We start from the raw sequence: 19,668 nt of genomic DNA on the forward strand, positions 1-19,668 counted from the left end.
GTGGGTTGAATGGTGACGCCACAGAAAGTGTGCCTATGTCCTAATCCCTGGACCCTGTGAATATGAGCTTATATGGAAAAAAATTCTTTGCTGATATAATTAATTCAAGGACCTTGAAATGAGATCATCCTGGGTTACCTTGGTAGGTCATAAATCAAATGACAAATGTCCTTACAAGACACAGAACAGGAGACACAAGAGGAGGAGATGAAGGCACACACAAGCTAAGGAATGCCTAGAGCTACCTGTAGCTGGAAAAGGATGAAGGAATCCCTTCAAGAGCCTTTGGAAGGAGTGTAGCCCTGCTGACACCTTGATTCTGTACTTCTGGCCTCTAGAACTGTGAGATAATAGACTTTTGTTGGTGGTGGTAATTTGCTAAGGCAGCCACAAGAAACTAGAAATTCAAATGACCAGCTCTTACCTCTTTGTATGGGATCTTTCCTCTACCTGGAGAAAAGTAGCCAGAACAGAGAAGCCGAAACAGAAAAAAAGGACACCAAGAACTGAGTTGAATTCGCCTCATTTCAGAATGACCCATCCCTTCCTAGCTGGCTCTCTTCTCTAAATCAGGGACATGTGCCATTTCCTCCAGAGAGTGACTGTGGCGTTTCCATGTGGAAATGGGTGGGGAGGCTGACACGAAGAAACCCCCTTCTACTGTGTGTGCAGCTCTTCCATGTGCTCACTCTCTGTTGCTGTTTTGTGATTTGTTTCTCTATCGAAGTGACAGAATAAGGTCTCACCTATGTGGGGAGAGGACAGAGTCCCTCTGAAAAGTGTGTGGTCATTCTAGGGTTAATCATGAGGAAGAGGCAAGTCCTAGACATGAAATCATAATTTGGAAAGCAAGCTGCAGGCAGCTTCTCTGGAGTTGGGATTTTGATATAGCGGCCTCCTTTCAGTTTCCCCAAATAGCCATGTTCTTTTTTGTTTTAGGCTTCTGTATTTGCTATTCTCTCTAGCCAGAACATTCTTTCCCCAGTTAACGTCTATCCTGAGTCTGAGTTCTGAAAAGCACCCTTCTATGACTAACTAGATTAGACCAGGATCCTTGAAATATTGCCCTTAGCCCAATGCCCTCTTCCTCAGAAGCATACGTCACCGTTACATCTTGTTGAGTGTCCTGACTCATTTGGTGTTATACTGCAGGCTCCATGGGCAAGAATGTCCCCATCTAGGTCACTTTCCTTACCCTGCAGCAGAGAGTAGAGCCCCCTCCCCATCCCCACCCCCACCAACTTCAGATGAGGGAAGTGAGCCTAAGGTCACATTCTATGGTTAGAGGTTATTCTCCAGTGGTCCCTGCCCCCAGCCTTCAGTTAAGCCTCATTCATATTTTCTGAGGCCAACTGTGGCCAGACGCACAAGTGAGCAACACCCCTGAGGCTTGTAGTCACCCTCAGGATTATCCCAGGGGTGGGTGAGTCTCTGTCAGGGGCCAGGGCTATCACAGCCGCCCCTCTCCATGGGGAGTCTCTCTTATTAAGACTCCTGGCCTTGACAATTTGGACGTGAATTTATTGAAATGCCAACCAGCGAATTTCCTTATAACAGAAAATGTCAAATTCACATGAGAGACGACTACAATCCAATAGGGCCACCAGCATAGGACTTGGTAAAATGTGGACTAGATCAGGCAGAAGCAATGGGGGGCATCTATACCTATGTGCCAGGGCTTCCCAGGTGGTGCCAGTGGTAAACAACCTGCCTGCCAGTGCAGATAGACGTAAGAGACGTGGGTTCTGTCCGTGGGTCAGAAATGTCCCCTGGAGGAGGACATGACAACACACTCCAGTATTCTTGCCTGGAGAATCCCCATGGACAGAAGAGCCTGGCAGGCTGCAGTCCATAGGGTTGCAAAGAGTTGGACATGACTGAAGCGACTTAGCACGAACGCATGCATACCTGTGTGCACTTGTGAAGGTTGAGTTACGGGAGATGCTGAATGTAATGGAAACAGTGACTTGGAACTTCAGGCATCTCCTGAAAAGATAAGCCAATGGAATCACAGAGAGATAGAGGTCAACTGAAAAAAAGCAGGACCACAGAGGGGCATATCAGATTCCTCGAAGAACTCAGCAGTCCAAGTAATTGGAATAAGGTAGCACGTGAGCCTGACTAGAGCAGAGAAGGTGCAATGGGCACACAATTACCACCAGCATTCAGGTTACCCAAAAGAGGGGCCCAAGTTGGACTTTTCTAGAAAAGGTTCCACATGTTGCTAATGCTTCTGGGATAAAAGCATTTTTCACCTCATCTACTTTGGGATCAATCTCCCACCAAAGCCTCACATGTTAAACATCTGATTGGCCACATAGAAAGAATTGTAGCATAGGAGGCAATAAATGTTTAGCTCAGAAAATTGGACAGTTATAATTTATATTCACTCCTATTTTCTCCATCTTGGGATAGTTCACTCATCCTAATTAACATGGGAGTGGGGATAACACTCACCACCCTCCTGCTCAGCCAGCAGGTCCTCCCACCCTCGTGTCTCCAGCTGGAAACTCATTCTCTCCCAAATCCCAGCTGAGAAAACCAGTTGAAAGAGGTCCTCTCTCCCGCTGCGAGTTAACAAGGAAAGCCCTCAGGGTTGGAAAGGATGGGAGAAGTCAGGAGACAGACCAGGCCAGACCACTTCCCATCATTTAGCAGCAGGGGATTGACTGGAGGCCAGGCCTCTGGTCTCTGAGGCTGATTTACACCAACTTCTTGGCTTTAAAGAAGCTCTTGAGGTGCTGCATCTGCCAGATGCCGGTGGCCACAAGGATAAGGGTCTGCAGGATGGACCACCACAGCACCCTCTGATTGGTGCTCTCACTGGTCTGTCGGAAGTGCTCCTCTCGACGCTGTGAGAAGGGGAGAAGGAGTAAGGCATGTTGCTAGCACAGAACTGACCTCCAGGGGAAAAGCTGAAAGAGCCACTCCCTGGGAGGTTACACGTCTGCTGTCCCAACTGGGCCCAGCCCAGCCCCTCACCCTCTGGTATTCCTGCTCCTTCTGGATCTTCTCCACCTGCTCCACCAGCTGCTGTATGCGCAGATGCAGCAGGGTCAGCTTGTCATTGGCTGCAAGTTCCGTATGATCATTGGTGTGTTCACCCAACTGCATGTCCAAGTGAATGGCCTGAGGAGCAGAGAAGCCAAGGTTTGGAGGTCAGGGAGCACCTGCAGGAAACCCAGCTTCCACACACTAGGCTGGGCCTGACTGAACTGAGCAGTTCATTTCCTCACACTCAGTGATGTGGGAACAGCCCTGCTCCAGGTGCCAAAATCCCAGATCAAGGCCCTGCTTGCATGGAGTTCCAAGTCCAAAAGACAGAAGGGACAGAACAAAATGTGCAGAGAAACCAAGGTGTGACTCAGTGTTTGAGACAGCCAGCTTCTAGGAGATCTGTGTCAGTGGGAGGTAGTAATGAAGAGCCTGGGAGCATTCAGCTGGCAGACAGCTCTGAATCTCACATTAGAAGCTTGGGCTTCATTCTAGAGATGGCAGGGGACCTAGGGATGATTTTAAGTCCAAGTGATTCCCTCCTGGGTTCCCTCTCATTCGTCAGGACCTGTTCTCTGTAGGCTTACTTCATGGAAAGCCCAGCCCTCATCAAGAGGCACCACCTACAGAACCCTCGTCACCCCAGGGACTGAGACATTGAGGACTGGTGACGTTCCCCTCCATACTCACCAGTTTGCCATCATAGAAGAGGGCGAACCGGATGGACTTGAGGTGAAGGCAGACCTCATGCTCTCCTGGAGACTGGGAGGTGAAGGTGAAGCTGCCCCGAGGGCCATACTGACGGGCCAGCAGATTCTAGCAGAAACAGCTTCTGGTGAGCACAGAGAAACGGACCAGAAACCTGCTTCTAGGAGAGGAACTCTGGGGGTATCCCAGGTTCTGACCCTCACTGGCCAGACCAGGAAGGAGGATGTGAGAGAAAAGGCATCGGTCCGGGTTCAAAAATCTCAGATCCCAGCACTGTCAATACACAGTAACTCTACAGTTTGCAAAGAGTGTGGCCTTCCTTGAGCCCTCCTGCCTGTGAGGAGATGGTCCCTCGTCTAAGAAACGGAGGGCTAGGGAGGACGAGGCATTGACGCTGGAGACCGCGGAGGGCGGGGGAGGTGGGGGGGAGGGGAGGGCGGGTGAAGGGGGCGGGGCTGCAGGGAGTTAAGGCCTGCCTCACCTTGTTCTCAGGGTCCTTCACAAACACGAACAAATTGATCCACTGCGGGGAGGGCTGGTACTTTTCCATAGCAGGGTCGTACAGTTCGGTCTTATAGTTACCTAATGGAGAGGCAGCCTGGATGCATCTTCATCCACAGTCGTGACCAAGAGCCCACCACGGACTTTTGGTCACAGGGGTGGTGGTGGGCGGAGGAACAGGAAGATCTGGTCTGATTGTGGGGCCTGGCCACAGCCCTCTGCCTCTCTCTTCCCTTCTCCAACCCTGCTTTTCTGCTGTTACCCGGATCTGGATCAGTCTTGCCTCCTCTGTGTCCCCAACCCCTGCACAGGCAATGGAGAGGGTGCTTTGACCACACAGCTGTCCGCCTGTTTCCCATCCGTGCCCATCCGTGCCCTCCCTGGGCCCTGAGCTGATCCCGCGGGCCCCATCTTCCATTCCCTCTGAGGGCTCTGGGTATGGGTAGGGCAAGGCCGGGACTGGCGGCGCGCGCGCACCTATGACCACGGTGCCATCGGGGATCTCCTGAATGAAGCACTTCTCCTCCAGCTCACGGACCTCGAGGTAGAACGCGGCCCCGCCGCCCGCCAGCGCCAGCAGCTGCCACAGCAGCAGCGGCAGGGCCAATCCGGCTGCCCTCGCTCGCCCCATCCCAGCCCGGGACCGGCGCGGGGCCCAGGGCCTCGTGTCCCGCAGGCCCCCGCCACTTTCCCAGGCGAGCCCGAGGGTCTCTGCGTCCCGCCTGCGGAGACTGCAAACTAGCGTACAGACTACAAATCCCAGGAGCGCTTGCGCGGCCCCGCCCCAGGCGCGTTCCCGCGAACCTGCGTTGCGAAATGGCCACACGAGCTCCCAGCCTGCCACTGAGGCGCTCTAGAACGCTTTCCTTGCCTTACCTCGCTTAATGCTCTCAGAGATCCAAGGAAGCAGGTACTCTTAGCGCCATCTTGTTGATGTGGTAACTGAGCCGCAGAGAGAGGAAGGAAGGGGATTGCCCTCTGAAACTTGCAGAGCTGTTGCCAGAGATGGGTGACTGGACCTAAACTTCAAGGAGGTTAGAAGTGATGGTAGACGGAATGTTGAGACAGATGAGAACTGCATACAAGCCCCATGGAATTCAGAGGCTGAGATAGTAGTTCAGGAAAGGGAGGGAGAAATGTCCCTTTTATGGAAGGGTAAGTTTGACTCAGGGCTTCGCAGGTGGAGCAGTGGTAAAGAATCTGCCTGCCAATGCAGAAGAGGGAAGAGACACAGATTCAATCTCTGGGTCGGGAAGATCCCCTGGAGGAGGGCGTGGCAACCCATTCCAGTATTCTAGCCTGGAGAATCCCACGGAGAGGAGCCTGGTGGGCTACAGTCCATAGGGTCGCAAAGAATCTGACACGACTGAAGCGACTTAGCAAACACGCAAGTTTGACTCAAGCTCTGAAAAATGGTTAAATCTCCCTGAGCAGCGAGGGAGCAAGAACCACTTAGGTGGAAAGACCTAGAATTACCTAGGAGCAGTAGACAGTTAAGGTACTAGAAAGTTTATGGGAGGGAGGAGGTAAATTGGGCCAAATCACTGAGGGGGCAGGAGCTGCCAGGCCCACTTGCACAGGTGGGACCCTTCATCCAGTGGGACCAAAAGAAGAGATTGTGGGTGAGCCTGGAGAGTGAAAGAAGGCATCAGGAATGCAACTGGAAAAGGCAAGGGAATATACAACTGAAAGGTGTGGGAGAATGGGGCCAACATGACAGGATAGGGATCCAGGAATAGCAAATCTCAAGAATTCCAAAGCTCACAGTGCCCTGAGTAGGCAGTGTAGACCCAAGTGTCAATATAAAGCAGTAATCTATCCAGGTGGTGGGATGAAGTCCTCCACCATCTCGTACTTGGTAATGATACATACTCATTGGTTTATTCAGCAATATAAAATAATGATGATGAAAATAATAATATTCTTTTATTCTTCTGTGCCAGCCACTGTTTTAAGCACTTTTAAGTGTATTAACTAAATTAATATTTTTAAAACTTTATAAGGTAGACTCTAATGGGATTCCAATTTAACAGATGGAGAAGCAGTGGCAAAGAAAAGTTGAGTAATACTTGCCCAAGTTCATCCAGCTGATAAGCAGCAGACATTTGCTCACACAAGCTCTGGGCAAGACCTTACGATGCATATTGGATGAAAAGATGAATAAAACCTGTCTCCTTCCCTCTAATAGCCCACTGAAAAGCAAAGGATCAATGTCAATACAGTATTTTAAGATTAATGATATGTTTCAGTTCAGTTCAGTCGCTCAGTCGTGTCCGACTCTTTGCGACCCCATGAATCGCAGCACGCCAGGCCTCCCTGTCCATCACCAACTCCTGGAGTTCACCCAGACTCATGTCCATTGAGTCAGTGATGCCATCCAGCCATCTCATCCTCTGTCGTCCCCTTCTCCTCCTGCCCCCAATCCCTCCCAGCATCACAGTCTTTTCCAATGAGTCAACTCGTCTCATGAGGTGGCCAAAGTACTGGAGTTTCAGCTTTAGCATCAGTCCTTCCAAAGAAATCCCAGGGCTGATCTCCTTCAGAATGGACTGGTTGGATATCCTTGCAGTCCAAGGGACTCTCAAGAGCCTTCTCCAACATCACAGTTCAAAAGCATCAATTCTTCGGCACTAGCCTTCACAGTCCAACTCTCACATCCATACATGACCACAGGAAAAACCATAGCCTTGACTAGACGGACCTTTGTTGGCAAAGTAATGTCTCTGCTTTTCAATATGCTATCTAGGTTGGTCATAACTTTCCTTCCAAGGAGTAAGCGTCTTAATTTCATGGCTGCAGTCACCATCCACAGTGATTTTGGAGCCCAGAAAAATAAAGTCTGACACTGTTTCCACTGTTTCCCCATCCATTTCCCATGAAGTGGTGGGACCGGATGCCATGATCTTCGTTTTCTAAATGTTGAGCTTTAAGCCAACTTTTTCACTCTCCACTTTCACTTTCATCAGGAGGCTTTTTAGTTCCTCTTCACTTTCTGCCATAAGGGTGGTATCATCTACATATCTGAGGTTCTTGATATTTCTCCTGGAAATCTTGATTCCAGCTGTGCTTCTTCCAGCTCAGGGTTTCTCATGATGTACTCTGCATATAAGTTAAATAAGCAGGGTGACAATATACAGCCTTGACGTACTCCTTTTCCTATTTGGAAGCAGTCTGTTGTTCCCTGTCCAGTTCTAACTGTTGCTTCCTGACCTGCATACAAATTTCTCAAGAGGCAGGTCAGGTGGTCTGGTATTCCCATCTCTTTCAGAATTTTCCACAATTTATTGTGAGTTACCACAAATTGTCCCCTCGCTTTCGCAATGTGGCCTGTTGATAATTCCAGGGGAAAGTTTTTGTTCCTTCATTGGGAATGGTCTTTAACAAAAATGGCAGATGCAAGTGTTAACAAAGGCAAACACTTTAGAAAGGTCAATTAAAACAACAACTGAAAAGCATTAGTTGGATTTGGAAACTAGTTGTTCACAAAGGGCATTCACCAGGAGCTGGGAGCGGGGATGATTATGACTTAGGGTTTGGGAGACTGAGTGAGCTGCTGTCCATGGTCCTGAATCGTGATTGCCCATACCACTGTCTGCATTAAAGGACTGGTTTGGTTTTGGTTTTTGTTGTTAATATAAAATTTCCAATCCCTCATGAACCAATGCTTTTGTAAAACAAAATTTTAAAAAATGAAACATTATGTGCTTGGATATCACATCAATGTTAAATTTTTACAAAAGTTTCTAAACACTCAATTTCTGTACTTTATCTCTTTGAAGATCTATAACTAATGCTAATGGACCAACACTAGTCCACAGTGAGTAGTATTGTTTCATAGCCAGTGGTCAGACTGCCCACAGAAATCTTCTAAAGGGACAAAAGTGTAAAATTATTAGGGGCTGCACGACTGAGCGACTTCACTTTCACTTTTCACTTTCATGCATTGGAGAAGGAAATGACAACCCACTCCAGTGTTCTTGCCTGGAGAATCCCAGGGACAGGGGAGCCTGGTGGGCTGCTGTCTATGGGGTCTCACATAGTCGGACACGACTGAAGTGACTTAGCCGCAGCAGCAGCAGAGACATGCATGTAAGGAGACAGCACACCAGCAAAGATTTCGAAGTCAAGAATTCAGATGTTGGAAATGGTGAGGTGATTTCCAAGTGGCAAAAGTATTGTTTTGATGATAAAATCTGTTTTTAAACGATGACAGGATTGAGAATATGAGAGCAGTGAGGGATTCTCCCACTTGACAATGGGAGAGTCTCCCACAATGACTTGATCTCATTCCACACTGCCAAGACCACTGAACCTGGGTGTCATTTGTGAGATTCAAAGGAGATATTGGGGGAACTACATCTACTTGCCCTATTTGGGGTTCCCCCAAGATCTAGTCTCTGCAGGCCTCTACTACATGCTGTGCCCTTTTTAAGGGATGTCCCAAACCCCCATTGCTGCCTTCTTTTCCACTTGCCTAATTCCTGTTCACCCTTTCAAGTCTCAAGTGCAGCGACACTTTCTTAGGTGTTTCTAATCCTGGGTTCCTTGGGGCCTTGTATTAACCATTGAATTACAGTTGTCCATTCACACTCAAGCCCCTTGGGGCTGATGGCTATAAGGGATAAAGACAGGTTTCTGCCACAAATTTATCTCTGTGCTTACCAAAGCCTAGTGAAAATCCAGGAACAGCATGATTGTGTGATGGATGTTTGGTTAGAGAAAGGGAAGAGAGATGAAGGAAAGAAAGAATAAAAGTATGGAGAGAAAGGAAGGGGAATAGAAAGAGGAAAAAGAGAAATTGGAGAGATAAAGAGAGAAGGGAAAGGATGAAGGGGGAAGAAGAAAGAAAGGATGGAGGAGGTGGGAGAGAAAGAAGGAAGAAGAGCAATGGTGAGTCATAAGCACTGGAAAAGCCAAAATCTCCATATCTGATGCCTGGCCTTTCTTGTGATGTCCCCTCCTCATTATTCCCGTTAAGCATCTCAAGCTGAGGATGGTGTGGGTGGAGGCTTATCAGGGTCACAATGTCCTGCATCTAAAATTGGAGCTTCCATGAGCAATTCTGCTCTGGTGCTGGGTGGATTCTGTTGGTTTGCTGGTGACCTCCACTTCATCCCCAGGATACCACAGTGCCACTGTCCCTTCTTATGGTCCATTGGCCTCTACATTCTTCTTCCTCCCTGGCCTGTAGGAAAACAGTCTTTGTGACCGTCTCCACAAAGGAATTTCCTATGCATTTTCTTTCCCTGTGCTTTCTGTCCCAGAACACCTAGGCACTGAAGGGTGTGTATGTGCTGAATCCAGGGACATCAAGAACAGTATCACTCTGGATCTGGAATCAACTACACTTCTTGATTCAGATACCCCCTGCTCCCAGGCTGACATTGATCCCTCTGACAGAATTCTTCTACTCCTGGTGAGTTTTCTCACTGTCTTCCTTTCTAGTCCATCTTTCCTTCAAGGCAGTCCATCTCACAGGGATGTGTCTGGCTTGGTCCTCCTTCCTGCACTGCAGGGGTTCCCATAATGAGGGCAAATCAAAGGGAGTGGCTGGTCTGTGTCTCAGTCCCTGAGAATCAGGAAGCCATTGATTCCAGGACTCAGAGGACAACTAGGGATAGTGTGGCCAAAAACTATACTTAAGTAACACACATAAGTTCCTGCTCTACTCCAGCCAAAATGTCATTATGCTTTCCCAAAGTTAAATGTTTGCAGCATCCTCAAAGTTCTCCACCATCTTCCAAACATCTTTTCTGCATGATTAAAAAAATGCACAGACTTGGCTGAGGTACCAGGACTTCTCTCTGGGCTCTGTTTTAAGCAAGGGCAAATCCTCTCCCCTCATGCCTGAGGCTGTATAAATGAACCTGGACATGGGATGCAGCTTTCTCAGACATCGTCTACTGCTTATAACCCTTTCTGTCAAGTTCTCTAACTGGTAACCACTCCTGCCCTTGACTGAAGACTTCCTCTCCAGTCTTTCATACAAATGGGAACCCCTATTCTTTAGGTTCAAAGGTCATTCATTGTCTATAATGAGATAGAGCCCAGGGGAAAGGTGGAGGGAGGAGAGAGGAGGAGGATGGCAAAAGCAGACAGTGACACTTCCTTCTTCCAATTTCTCCCCCTTTCCTCTCCTCTATTTTCTCCTCTCTCTCCCATAGCACTTCCCACCTCTCTCTTCTGTTTTTAAAATGTAGGTTTTACTATGATTTAGGCATGGTGAGGCCTAAAGGTAGGAGATGACTGCTATTGAAAAGATAGTTTGGGGACTTCCCTGGAAGTCCAGTGGTTAAGACTCCGTGCTTCCTCTGTAGGGGATGAGGGTTCAATTCCTGATTGGGGAACTAAGATCCCTCATAAAGCTTGGTGTGGCCAAAAAAAAAAAAAAAAAAAAAACGAAAAGAAAAGAGAAGAAGGATGACAGAAAGAAAGAAAAGATGGTTTATTACTCACAATTCTCAAGAGGACTGGTTACACCACATCATGCAGGGCCACCAGGGTTGGGCAGGAGGCAGGAGTGAGGGGAAATCATGGGTAAAAGCTTTTATTGTGGTTTCCATGGGAAGGAGTGGGTGATTGGTTAGTTTGAATAATTTCAGCAGTGTCTGTGGTGTTTTGGCTTTCATTGGTTGTCTGGCATCTGATCATGGGGTGATTAGGGCAGGAGAAATACTAATTTGGCACATGAGAGTTCAATAAAGATGGTGGTTGAGGGTGGGTGGTGGTGGTGGTGATATGGGCTTTGGATTGGTTCTTTTGCATCTGAAAGATACCCTCTGAGTGGAGTTCTTTGCTATTTCTAAGAACTGGCTCACTCTGGGAAGGGCAATGAGGGGCTAGATGCCAGAGCACCAGGACCACAGAAAATAAGAAAATAAAGTTAATACACTCTCAACAAGAGTCTTCACCATTGGGTCTCCAAAAGGTCATGGCAGCATTCTCATTCCAGCTACACTGAAGGCTTTACAAACCAGGAGATGGAGGACAGAGTGGAAAGGCAAGAGTAGAAAGGTGGGTCACAGTCCTGTCTTCTCTTGGACTGGAGTGGAGCAGATTGGGGCTGAGGTTAAGAGGAAAGTAAGACAATTGGGTTTCTGCTGCTGCCACTGCCAGAATACTGTTATACCAAACCTGGTAAGTCCCAGTTATACCCAATCTGGTAAGCCCCAATCATGTTTCTAGCTGTGAATAACAAGTTCAAATGACCTAACGTGGGTTCTGGTTTCCATCCTTCTCCATCCCCATCCTTAAAACTAGGATTCAGGATTCTGGACTAGCTCTCATTAGTTGATTATATGAGCTTGTACCTTGCTTCCTTCTCTGGTGCTCAGATTTTCCTGCCCTTGGGCTGATCCAGATGAGGGCTCAGCCACTGTGCTGCTTGCTGGTCCATGTTGCAGAACTCTCTGCCTCTCAGGGGCTTGTGTCAATCACTCCATCCTACAGTCCCAAGTGTGTAGATACTTGTTGGTTGAATAGGCACTGCCACCACTGGAGAGGAGAAAGGGAACCCCAGGACTGCTCCCTGAGTGTGGGAAAGGTGGCACTGGTATTTCCTGAGAAGCAAACACCTCCTCCTGGGGGAGTTTCTGTCTTAAGAATAGTTGGATGGAATTAAAGTGAAGTAAGTTCTTCAGTTACCATTAACACTGATTGATGTTATTTGATCTCTAGTTTCCCTGTTCCCTTGAATGTATGTCAAGAATAAACTCCATACTTGTGTCCCAGATCTCTCTTTCTCTCTCTCACACACACACATTGGATATACCTTTTTTTTTTTTTTTTTAAATGTATGTGGTGGAACTGGGTCTTAGTTGCAGCATGCAGGATTTTTATCTTTGTTGCAGCATACGGGATCTTTAGTCTTAGCTTGTGAACACTTAGTTGTGGCAAGTGGGATCTATTTCCCTGCCCAGGGATTGAACTCTGCATTGGTAAGATCCCCTGGAGGAGGGCATGACAACCCACTCTAGTATTTTTGCCTGGAGAATCCCTTGGACAGAGGAGCGTGGCAGGCTACAGTCCATAGAGGTGCACAGAGTCAAATACAACTGAACTGACTTATCGTGCATGCATGCATGGGAGCATGGAGTCTTAACCACTGGACTAGCAGGGAAGTCCTTGGATATACATAATTGAACATTCATATTCTCCTACTGCTGCCTTTACTTTCCCTGTATTATTTAATCCCTCATGAACGTTTTCCTTGTTACTGTTCAGATTCCCATCTCTGAGTGTTCTCCAAGCTGTAGCCCTGGATTTAGGAAACCTGTTTGGGACATGAAGCCTATCTTCTGCTTTGACTATGTCAATGCTCAGTGGGGAAGATTTCCAGCAAGACTGATAAATGTCTGGATAGAAACTGTTTTCTTTTTCTACACCACTACAGAAACAGAATGTGCCAAGAGTTGTCTACTTCTTGATAGTCCAATTCTTAATGTGAAGACTCTGACTTAAAGAACTCAGAGGAAACCAATGGAACATACCATAGAGTGTGTCAGACTAAAAACACAGAGCCGGGTGACAGAATAGCTTGGGAAATATAACACGTGTGTGAGATGTAGAGATATCTCTTTCCTCAACTCTCAAGAAACTTCCTGTAACAGTGCATTAGCAAAACTGAAATTTTAAATTTAACCATGGTAAAAGATTGAAAGATTTCCTTCTAGAATCAGAAACAAGGCAAAATATCTATTCTCACCACCTTATTCAGCAGCACATCAGAAGCAGTAACAGCTGCGATAAGGCTGAAAGAAGAAATGAAAAGCATGCAGATTGGAAAGGAAGAAATAAAACTATCCCTATTTGTAGATGACTTGATTGTACAGATGGAAAATCTCAAGGAATCTACAAAAAAGTCCTAGAACTAACAAATGAGTTTAGCAATTTGCAAAATATAAGAGCAACACAAAGAAATCAAGCACATTGCTATGTATTAATAAACATAAAGAAGCCAAAATTTAAAATGTAATACCATTTACAATCATGCCAAAGGAAATTGCTCAGATAAGATCTAAACAAACCATGTACAGGATCTGTTTGCCAAAAGTTACAAAATCCTGATGATAGAAATCAAAGAAGACCCAAATAAATGTAGAAACATACTATATTTTTGTACCGGAACACTCGGCATAGTAAAGATGGCAATTCTTTCTAAATTAATATTCAGGTTTAACATGTTAATATTAATTAACGTGTTCTTTCCAAATTAATATTCAGGTTAACACGTTTACCTATTAATATCTCCTGAAGAAGGAAATGGCAACCCACTCCAGTATTCTTGCCTGGGAAATACCATGGACAGAGGAGCCCAGCAGGCTGCAGTCCATGGGGTTGTAAAGAGTAGGACGCGACTTATCAGCTAAAGAAAAACAACAATCAAGATGATAGTAATAAAGGCTATGTGGTATTGGTAGAAAGATAGACAAATAGCTCAATGGGACAGAACAGAGAACCCGGAAATAGACCAACAGAAGCCATTCTGATTTTTTACACAGATACAAAGCAGTTCGATAGAAGAAAGGTATCATTTTTTTAAGGACTTTATTTTTTAATGCAGTTTTAGGTTCACAGCAAAATTGAACCAAAAGCACAGAAAGTTCCTTGCCCAGAGCATGCACAGCCTCCCCACTGTTAACATCCTGCACAAAAGTAGTGTGTTTGTTATAATCAACTAAAGTACATCGACACACCATTACCACTCACAGTCTATAGTTTACATTAGGTGTTACTATTGGGATTATGCATTCTATGATTTTTGAACAAATGTATGATGACATGTATCCATCATTATAGTATCACACAGAATAGACTCAATGCCCTAAGAATTCTCTGTCTTCTGCCTATTTATCCCTCCTCCACCCCTCACCTCACTCCTAGCAACCATTGATCTTTTTTCTTTCTTTTTTTAAAAAATATTTATTTATTTGGCTGTGATGGTTCTTAGTTGCAGCATGTGGGATCTAGCTTCCTGACCAGGGATTGAACCCAGATCCCCTGAGTTAGGGGCACAGAGTCTTAGCCACTGGACCACCAGGGAAGTCCACAACCACTGATCTTTTTATTGTCTCCAGTTTTCCCTTTTCCAGTGATAGTTTATGGTGAACGATGTCAGATTCGTGATCTCCGAAGATTTAACTTCAGGACCAGGGACCAGGCTTGATCACTCAAGAGCTTTTGTGTAACAGAGTTTTATTAAAGTATGAAAAGGGACAGAGAAAGCTTCTGACATAGACATCAGAAGGGGGATGAGAGTGCCACCTTGCTAGTCTTAGCAAGGCCCTAGATGCTTTTATCAGACCCACTCCCACAACATACATCTTAAGACAACAGGATTACTCTGAAGGTTCTTCTTAAGGAGAAACATATCCTCGAGCAAGATACATTGTTGTTACATAATCCTTAATAAGACTAAGGAATGTAGGAAAAAAGTTTGTCCTTTCCTCCTTCTTGAGAACTCCAGACCCCTATCTCCCCCTTGAGAGCCCCAGACCTCTCTCTCCTCAGGGACACCAGACTTATGATTAACCTTCCTAGGAATTGACTCTCTCACCAGAATGGCAAATGGTTAGCATCATTTCCCTAGTGGCTCAGACAGTAAAGCGTCTGCCTACAATGCGGGAGACCTGGGTTCTATCCCTGGGTTGGGAAGATCCCTGGGAGAAGGAAATGGCACCCCACTCCAGTACTCTTGCTTGGAAAATCCCATGGGCAGAGGAGCCTGGTAGGCTACAGTCCACAGGGTTGCAAAGATGGGAATACCAGACCACCTGACCTGCCTCTTGAGAAATTTGTATGCAGGTCAGGAAGCAACAGTTAGAACTGGACATGGAACAACAGACTGGTTCCAAATAGGAAAAGGAGTACGTCAAGGCTGTATATTGTCACCTTGCTTATTTAACTTCTATGCAGAGTACATCATGAGAAATGCTGGGCTGGAAGAAGCACAAGCTGGAATCAAGATTGCGGGGAGAAATATCAATAACCTCAGATAAGCAGATGACACCACCCTTATGGCAGAAAGTGAAGAGGAACTAAAAAGCCTCTTGATGAAGTTGAAAGAGGAGATTGAAAAAGTTGGCTTAAAACTCAACAGTTAGAAAACGAAGATCATGACATCTGGTCCCATCACTTCATGGGAAACAGATGGGGAAACAGTGGAAACAGTGTCAGACTTTATTTTTCTGGGCTCCAAAATCACTGCAGATGGTGACTGCCATGAAATTTAAAGACGCTTACTCCTTGGAAGAAAAGTTATGACCAACCTAGATAGCATATTCAAAAGCAGAGATATTACTTTGCCAACAAAGGTCCATCTAGTCAAGGCTATGGTTTTTCCTGTGGTCGTGTATGGATGTGAGAGTTGGACTGTGAAGAAAGCTGAGCGCCAAAGAATTGATGCTTTTGAACTATGGTGTTGGAGAAGACTCTTGAGAGTCCCTTGGACTGCAAGGAGATCCAACCAGTCCATTCTGAAGGATATCAGGCCTGGGATTTCTTTGGAAGGAATGATGCTAAAGCTGAAACTCCAGTACTTTGGCCACCTCATGAGAAGAGTTGACTTATTGGAAAAGACTCTGATGCTGGGAGGGATTGGGGGCAGGAGGAGAAGGGGACGACAGAGGATGAGATGGCTGGATGGCATCACTGACTCAATGGACGTGAGTCTGAGTGAACTCTGGGAGTTGGTGATGGACAGGGAGGACTGGTGTGCTGCAATTCATGGGGTCGCAAAGAGTCGGACACGACTGAGCAACTGAACTGAACTGAACTGAACTGAGTGACTTCACTTCACTTCTAGCATCATACAGTATGTGGCCTTTTCAGTTTGCCTTCTTTCACTTAGTAATATACACTTTTGGTCCTTCATGTCTTTTCATGGCTTGATAGCTCATGTTCTCTTAGTGCTAAGTAATACTCTATTGGCTGCATGTACCACATTTCATCCATTTTCTACTAAAGGACATCTTGGTTGCTTCCGGGTTTGGGCACTTATGAATAAAACCACTATAAATGTCAGTGTGCATGTTTTGTGTGGACTTAAGTTTCAACTCCTTTGAGTAAATACCAAGGTACATCACTGCTGGATCATATGGTAAGAGTATTTTAGTTTTGTAAGACACTGCCAAACTGAGTTCCAAAGTGGCTGTATCACTTTGCATTCCCATCAGCAATGACTGAGAGTTCACGCTGTACAACATCCTCATCTGTGTGTGATGCTGTCGTCTTCTAGATTTTGGCTGCTCTGAGAGGTGTATGTAAGATCTCCCTTTAGCTCAGTTGGTAAAGAATCCACTTGCAATGAAGGAGACCTGGGTTTGATCCCTGGGTTGGGAGGATTCCCCTCGAGAAGGAAAAGTCTACCCACTCCACTATTCTGGCCTGGAGAATTCCATAGAGTATATAGTCCATGGGGTCACAAAGAGTCAGACGCAACTGAGTGACTTTCACTTTCAGAGGTGTATGGTGCTATCTGATTTATTTCACTGGTGTTTTAATTTGAAATTACTTAATGACTTATAACAATGATTGTTTTCATGTGCTTATTTGCCGATGTCTTCTTTGTCAAAATGTCTGTCCAGGTCTTTTGCCCATTTTTAATTTGGATGGCTCATTTTCTTATTGTTGAATTTCAAGAGTTCTGTGTATATTTTGGGTAGCAGCCCTTTCTCAGATGTCTTTTGTAAACATTTTCTCCCAATATATGGCTTGACTTTTATTCTCTTCAAGATAGCCTTTTCACCAAGTGATGCTACAGAAATTTGCCATCCTTAGACAAAAACTAAAAATATAAAAAAGAAAGAAAAGAGAAAAATGTTAACAGAATTCAACTAATTAATTAACAGAATTTAATTAATTAAATTTAATTTCATTTTATTATTGTTAACAGAATGAAAAGATAAGCTACAAAGTGACAGAAAATATTTGCAAGCCATGTATTTGACAAAAGTCTATTATATAGGATATATGTAAAGAACTTCCATCACTCAAAAGTAAAAATTCAAATAGAAAGTTGGCAAAGACATGAAGAGACATCTAATTAAAGAAGATTTAGAGATACAAATAATTGCATGGAAAGATGTTCAACATCAGCCATTAGGAAAATGCAAATTAAAACCACAGTGGAGTTGAAACAGCATTTCTCAGATGGGACTCAATGTAAGCTCCTTGCAATTCTTTTGCGTATATACCTAGAAGTGGAGTTGCTGGATCATATGGTAATTTTATTTTAAATATTTGTTTTTGTATTCCCATCAACAGTGCCCAAGGGTTCCAATTTCTCTACATTCTTGCCAACACTTATTTTTTATTTTGGGGGATGGAGTTACTATCTCATTGTAGTTTTGATTTGCATTTCCCTAGTAGCTAATTATGTTGAGAATCTTTTCATATGCTCATTGACTATTTGTATATCTTTTTGGAGAAATGTCTATTCAAGTCCTTTACCTATTTTTGAATTGAGTTTGTTTTTTTGTTTGTTGTTGAGTTTTAGGAGTTCTCTGTATATTCTAGATATTAATCCTTTATCTAATGTATGATTTTGCAAATGTTTTCTCCCATTCTGTGGGTTGCCTTTTTACTTTGTTGATACTGTCTTTTGATCCACGTTAAAAATTTTTTTCATAAAGTCCAGGTCGTCTATTTTGTCTTTTGTTTCTTGTGCCTTTGGTATCATATTCAAAAAACAACTGCCAAATCCAATGTCATGAAGCTTTGGCCGTATGTTTTCTTCTAAGGGTTTTTATAGTTTTAGGCCTTATATATAAGTCTTGAGTCCATTTTGAGTTTGTTTTGTATATGGTGGTAATAATGAAACTTCATTCTTTTGCATGTAAATACTGAATTTCCCCACCATGTTTTGAAAAGACTGTCTTTTCCCTATTGAATGGTCTTGGCACCCTTGTTGAAAATAACTTGACCACTTATGTGAGGGCTTATTTCTGCACTCTCTAGTCTGTTCCATTAACCTATCTGTCTGTAATTTGTGCCAGTACCACACTGTTTTGATTAATGTAGTAAGTTTTGAAATCAAGAACTTGATTCTTCTTTTTCAAGATTGTTTTGCCTATTTTGTGTTCCTTGATATTCTATGTGAATTTTTAGGATGGGTGCAAAAAAAAGTCACTGGGATTTTGATAGAGATTGTGTTAATCTGTAGTTTGCTTTGGGTAGTACTGACATCATAAATTATTAATTTTTCCAATCCAAAGACACATAGGGTGTCTTTCTATTTATTTATGTCTTCTACAATTTCTTCTAGAAATTTTTTGTAGTTTTCATTGTATAAGTTTTTCAACTCTTTGAATAAGTTAATTCCTAAATTTTTTTGTACTGTTGTAAATGGTATTTAAAAATTTCAGCTTGCCTATGGGAAAAGAAATGCAACTGGTATTTTGTGTTGACTTTGTATCCTGCTGTTTTGCCGAATTTGTTCATTATGTCTAATGGGTTTGTGTGTGTGTGTGTGTGTTTGAAATCTTTAGGATTTCTACACAGACCATATTATCTGTGAACAAAGATAATTTTACTTTTTCATTCTCAATTTAGATTACTTTTATTTTTTCTTGTGTAATTGTTTTGTCTAAGTCTTCTAGCACTATGTGAATAAGAAGTAGCAAAAGTGGACATCTTTGTATTGTTCCTAACCTTAGAAGAAAAATTTTCAGTTTGTCACCATGAGTATGATGTTCATTGTGGATTTTCACATGTGGCTTTTCTTATATTGAGGTAGTTTCTTTCTATGCCTAGTTTCTTGTTTGCTTTTATCATGAATGGGTATTAAATTTTGTCAAATGCTTTTTCTTCATCAATTGAGGTGATAATGTGCTTTTCTTTTTTCTCTTAATATGGTGCATTACACTGATGAATTTTTGTATGTTTAACCATCTTTGCATTCCAGGGATAAATCTCACTTGATTATGGTGTAAAATCCTTTTAATATGCTGCTGAATTTGGTCTGCTAGTATTTTGTTGAAGATTTTTGCATCAATTTTCATAAGGAATATTGGTCTGTTGTTTCTTTTCTTGTAGTGTTTTTGCCTGGCTTTAGTATCAGAGTAATGCTGATTTACCCTGAATGAAAGAATTAGAAATGAATTAGAAAATGTTCCCACTTTAATTTTTTTGAACAGTTTAGTGTTGGTTCTTCTTTAAACGTTCGGTAGAATTCACCAGTGAAGCTATCAGCTGATGGCTTTTTTTTCCTGTTGGGAGACTTTTAGATTACTGATTCACTCTCCTTTCTTATGTTTCTTTGTAGTTTAGTCTTGGTAGGTTTTGAGTTTCTAGGAATTTGTCTGTTTCAACTAGATTATCCAATTTGTTGGCATGCAGTTACTTAGAGTGCGTGTGTGCTAAGTCGCTTCTGTCATGTCTGACTCTTTGCGACCCTATGGACTATAGCCCTCCAGGTTCCTCTGTCCATGGGGATTCTCCAGGCAAGAAGACTGGGGTAGATTGCCA

At 44.1% G+C, this 19,668-nt stretch overlaps 1 protein-coding gene across 1 annotated transcript; it reads right to left on the minus strand.

The window, feature by feature from the left end:
- Nucleotides 1-1,500: 1,500 nt before the first annotated feature.
- Nucleotides 1,501-4,943, minus strand: LOC509184 (transmembrane emp24 domain-containing protein 9). Its single transcript, XM_010807171.3, has 5 exons — nt 4,681-4,943; nt 4,184-4,284; nt 3,685-3,810; nt 2,983-3,129; nt 1,501-2,852 (listed from the first exon to the last, which is right to left on the minus strand). The coding sequence occupies exons 1-5, from the start codon at nt 4,832-4,834 to the stop codon at nt 2,703-2,705; spliced, it is 678 nt and encodes a 225-aa protein (XP_010805473.1). The 5' UTR covers nt 4,835-4,943; the 3' UTR covers nt 1,501-2,702.
- Between the last annotated feature and the right edge of the window lie 14,725 nt (nt 4,944-19,668).

Source organism: Bos taurus, chromosome 7 (genome assembly GCF_002263795.3).
Source record: "Bos taurus isolate L1 Dominette 01449 registration number 42190680 breed Hereford chromosome 7, ARS-UCD2.0, whole genome shotgun sequence".
NCBI classification, from domain to species: Eukaryota; Metazoa; Chordata; class Mammalia; order Artiodactyla; family Bovidae; genus Bos; species Bos taurus.

What these genes read in the sequence shown, in the direction of transcription:
- LOC509184 (XM_010807171.3), bottom strand. Translation starts at nt 4,834, where the DNA reads ATGGGGCGAGCGAGGGCAGCCGGATTGGCCCTGCCGCTGCTGCTGTGG. An exon ending in CGATGGCACCGTGGTCATAG is followed by an intron (nt 4,285 to 4,680) that starts GTGCGCGCGCGC and finishes CCTCTCCATTAG; the next exon opens with GTAACTATAAGACCGAACTG. An exon ending in AGGAGCAGGAATACCAGAGG is followed by an intron (nt 2,853 to 2,982) that starts GTGAGGGGCTGG and finishes CCCTTCTCACAG; the next exon opens with CGTCGAGAGGAGCACTTCCG.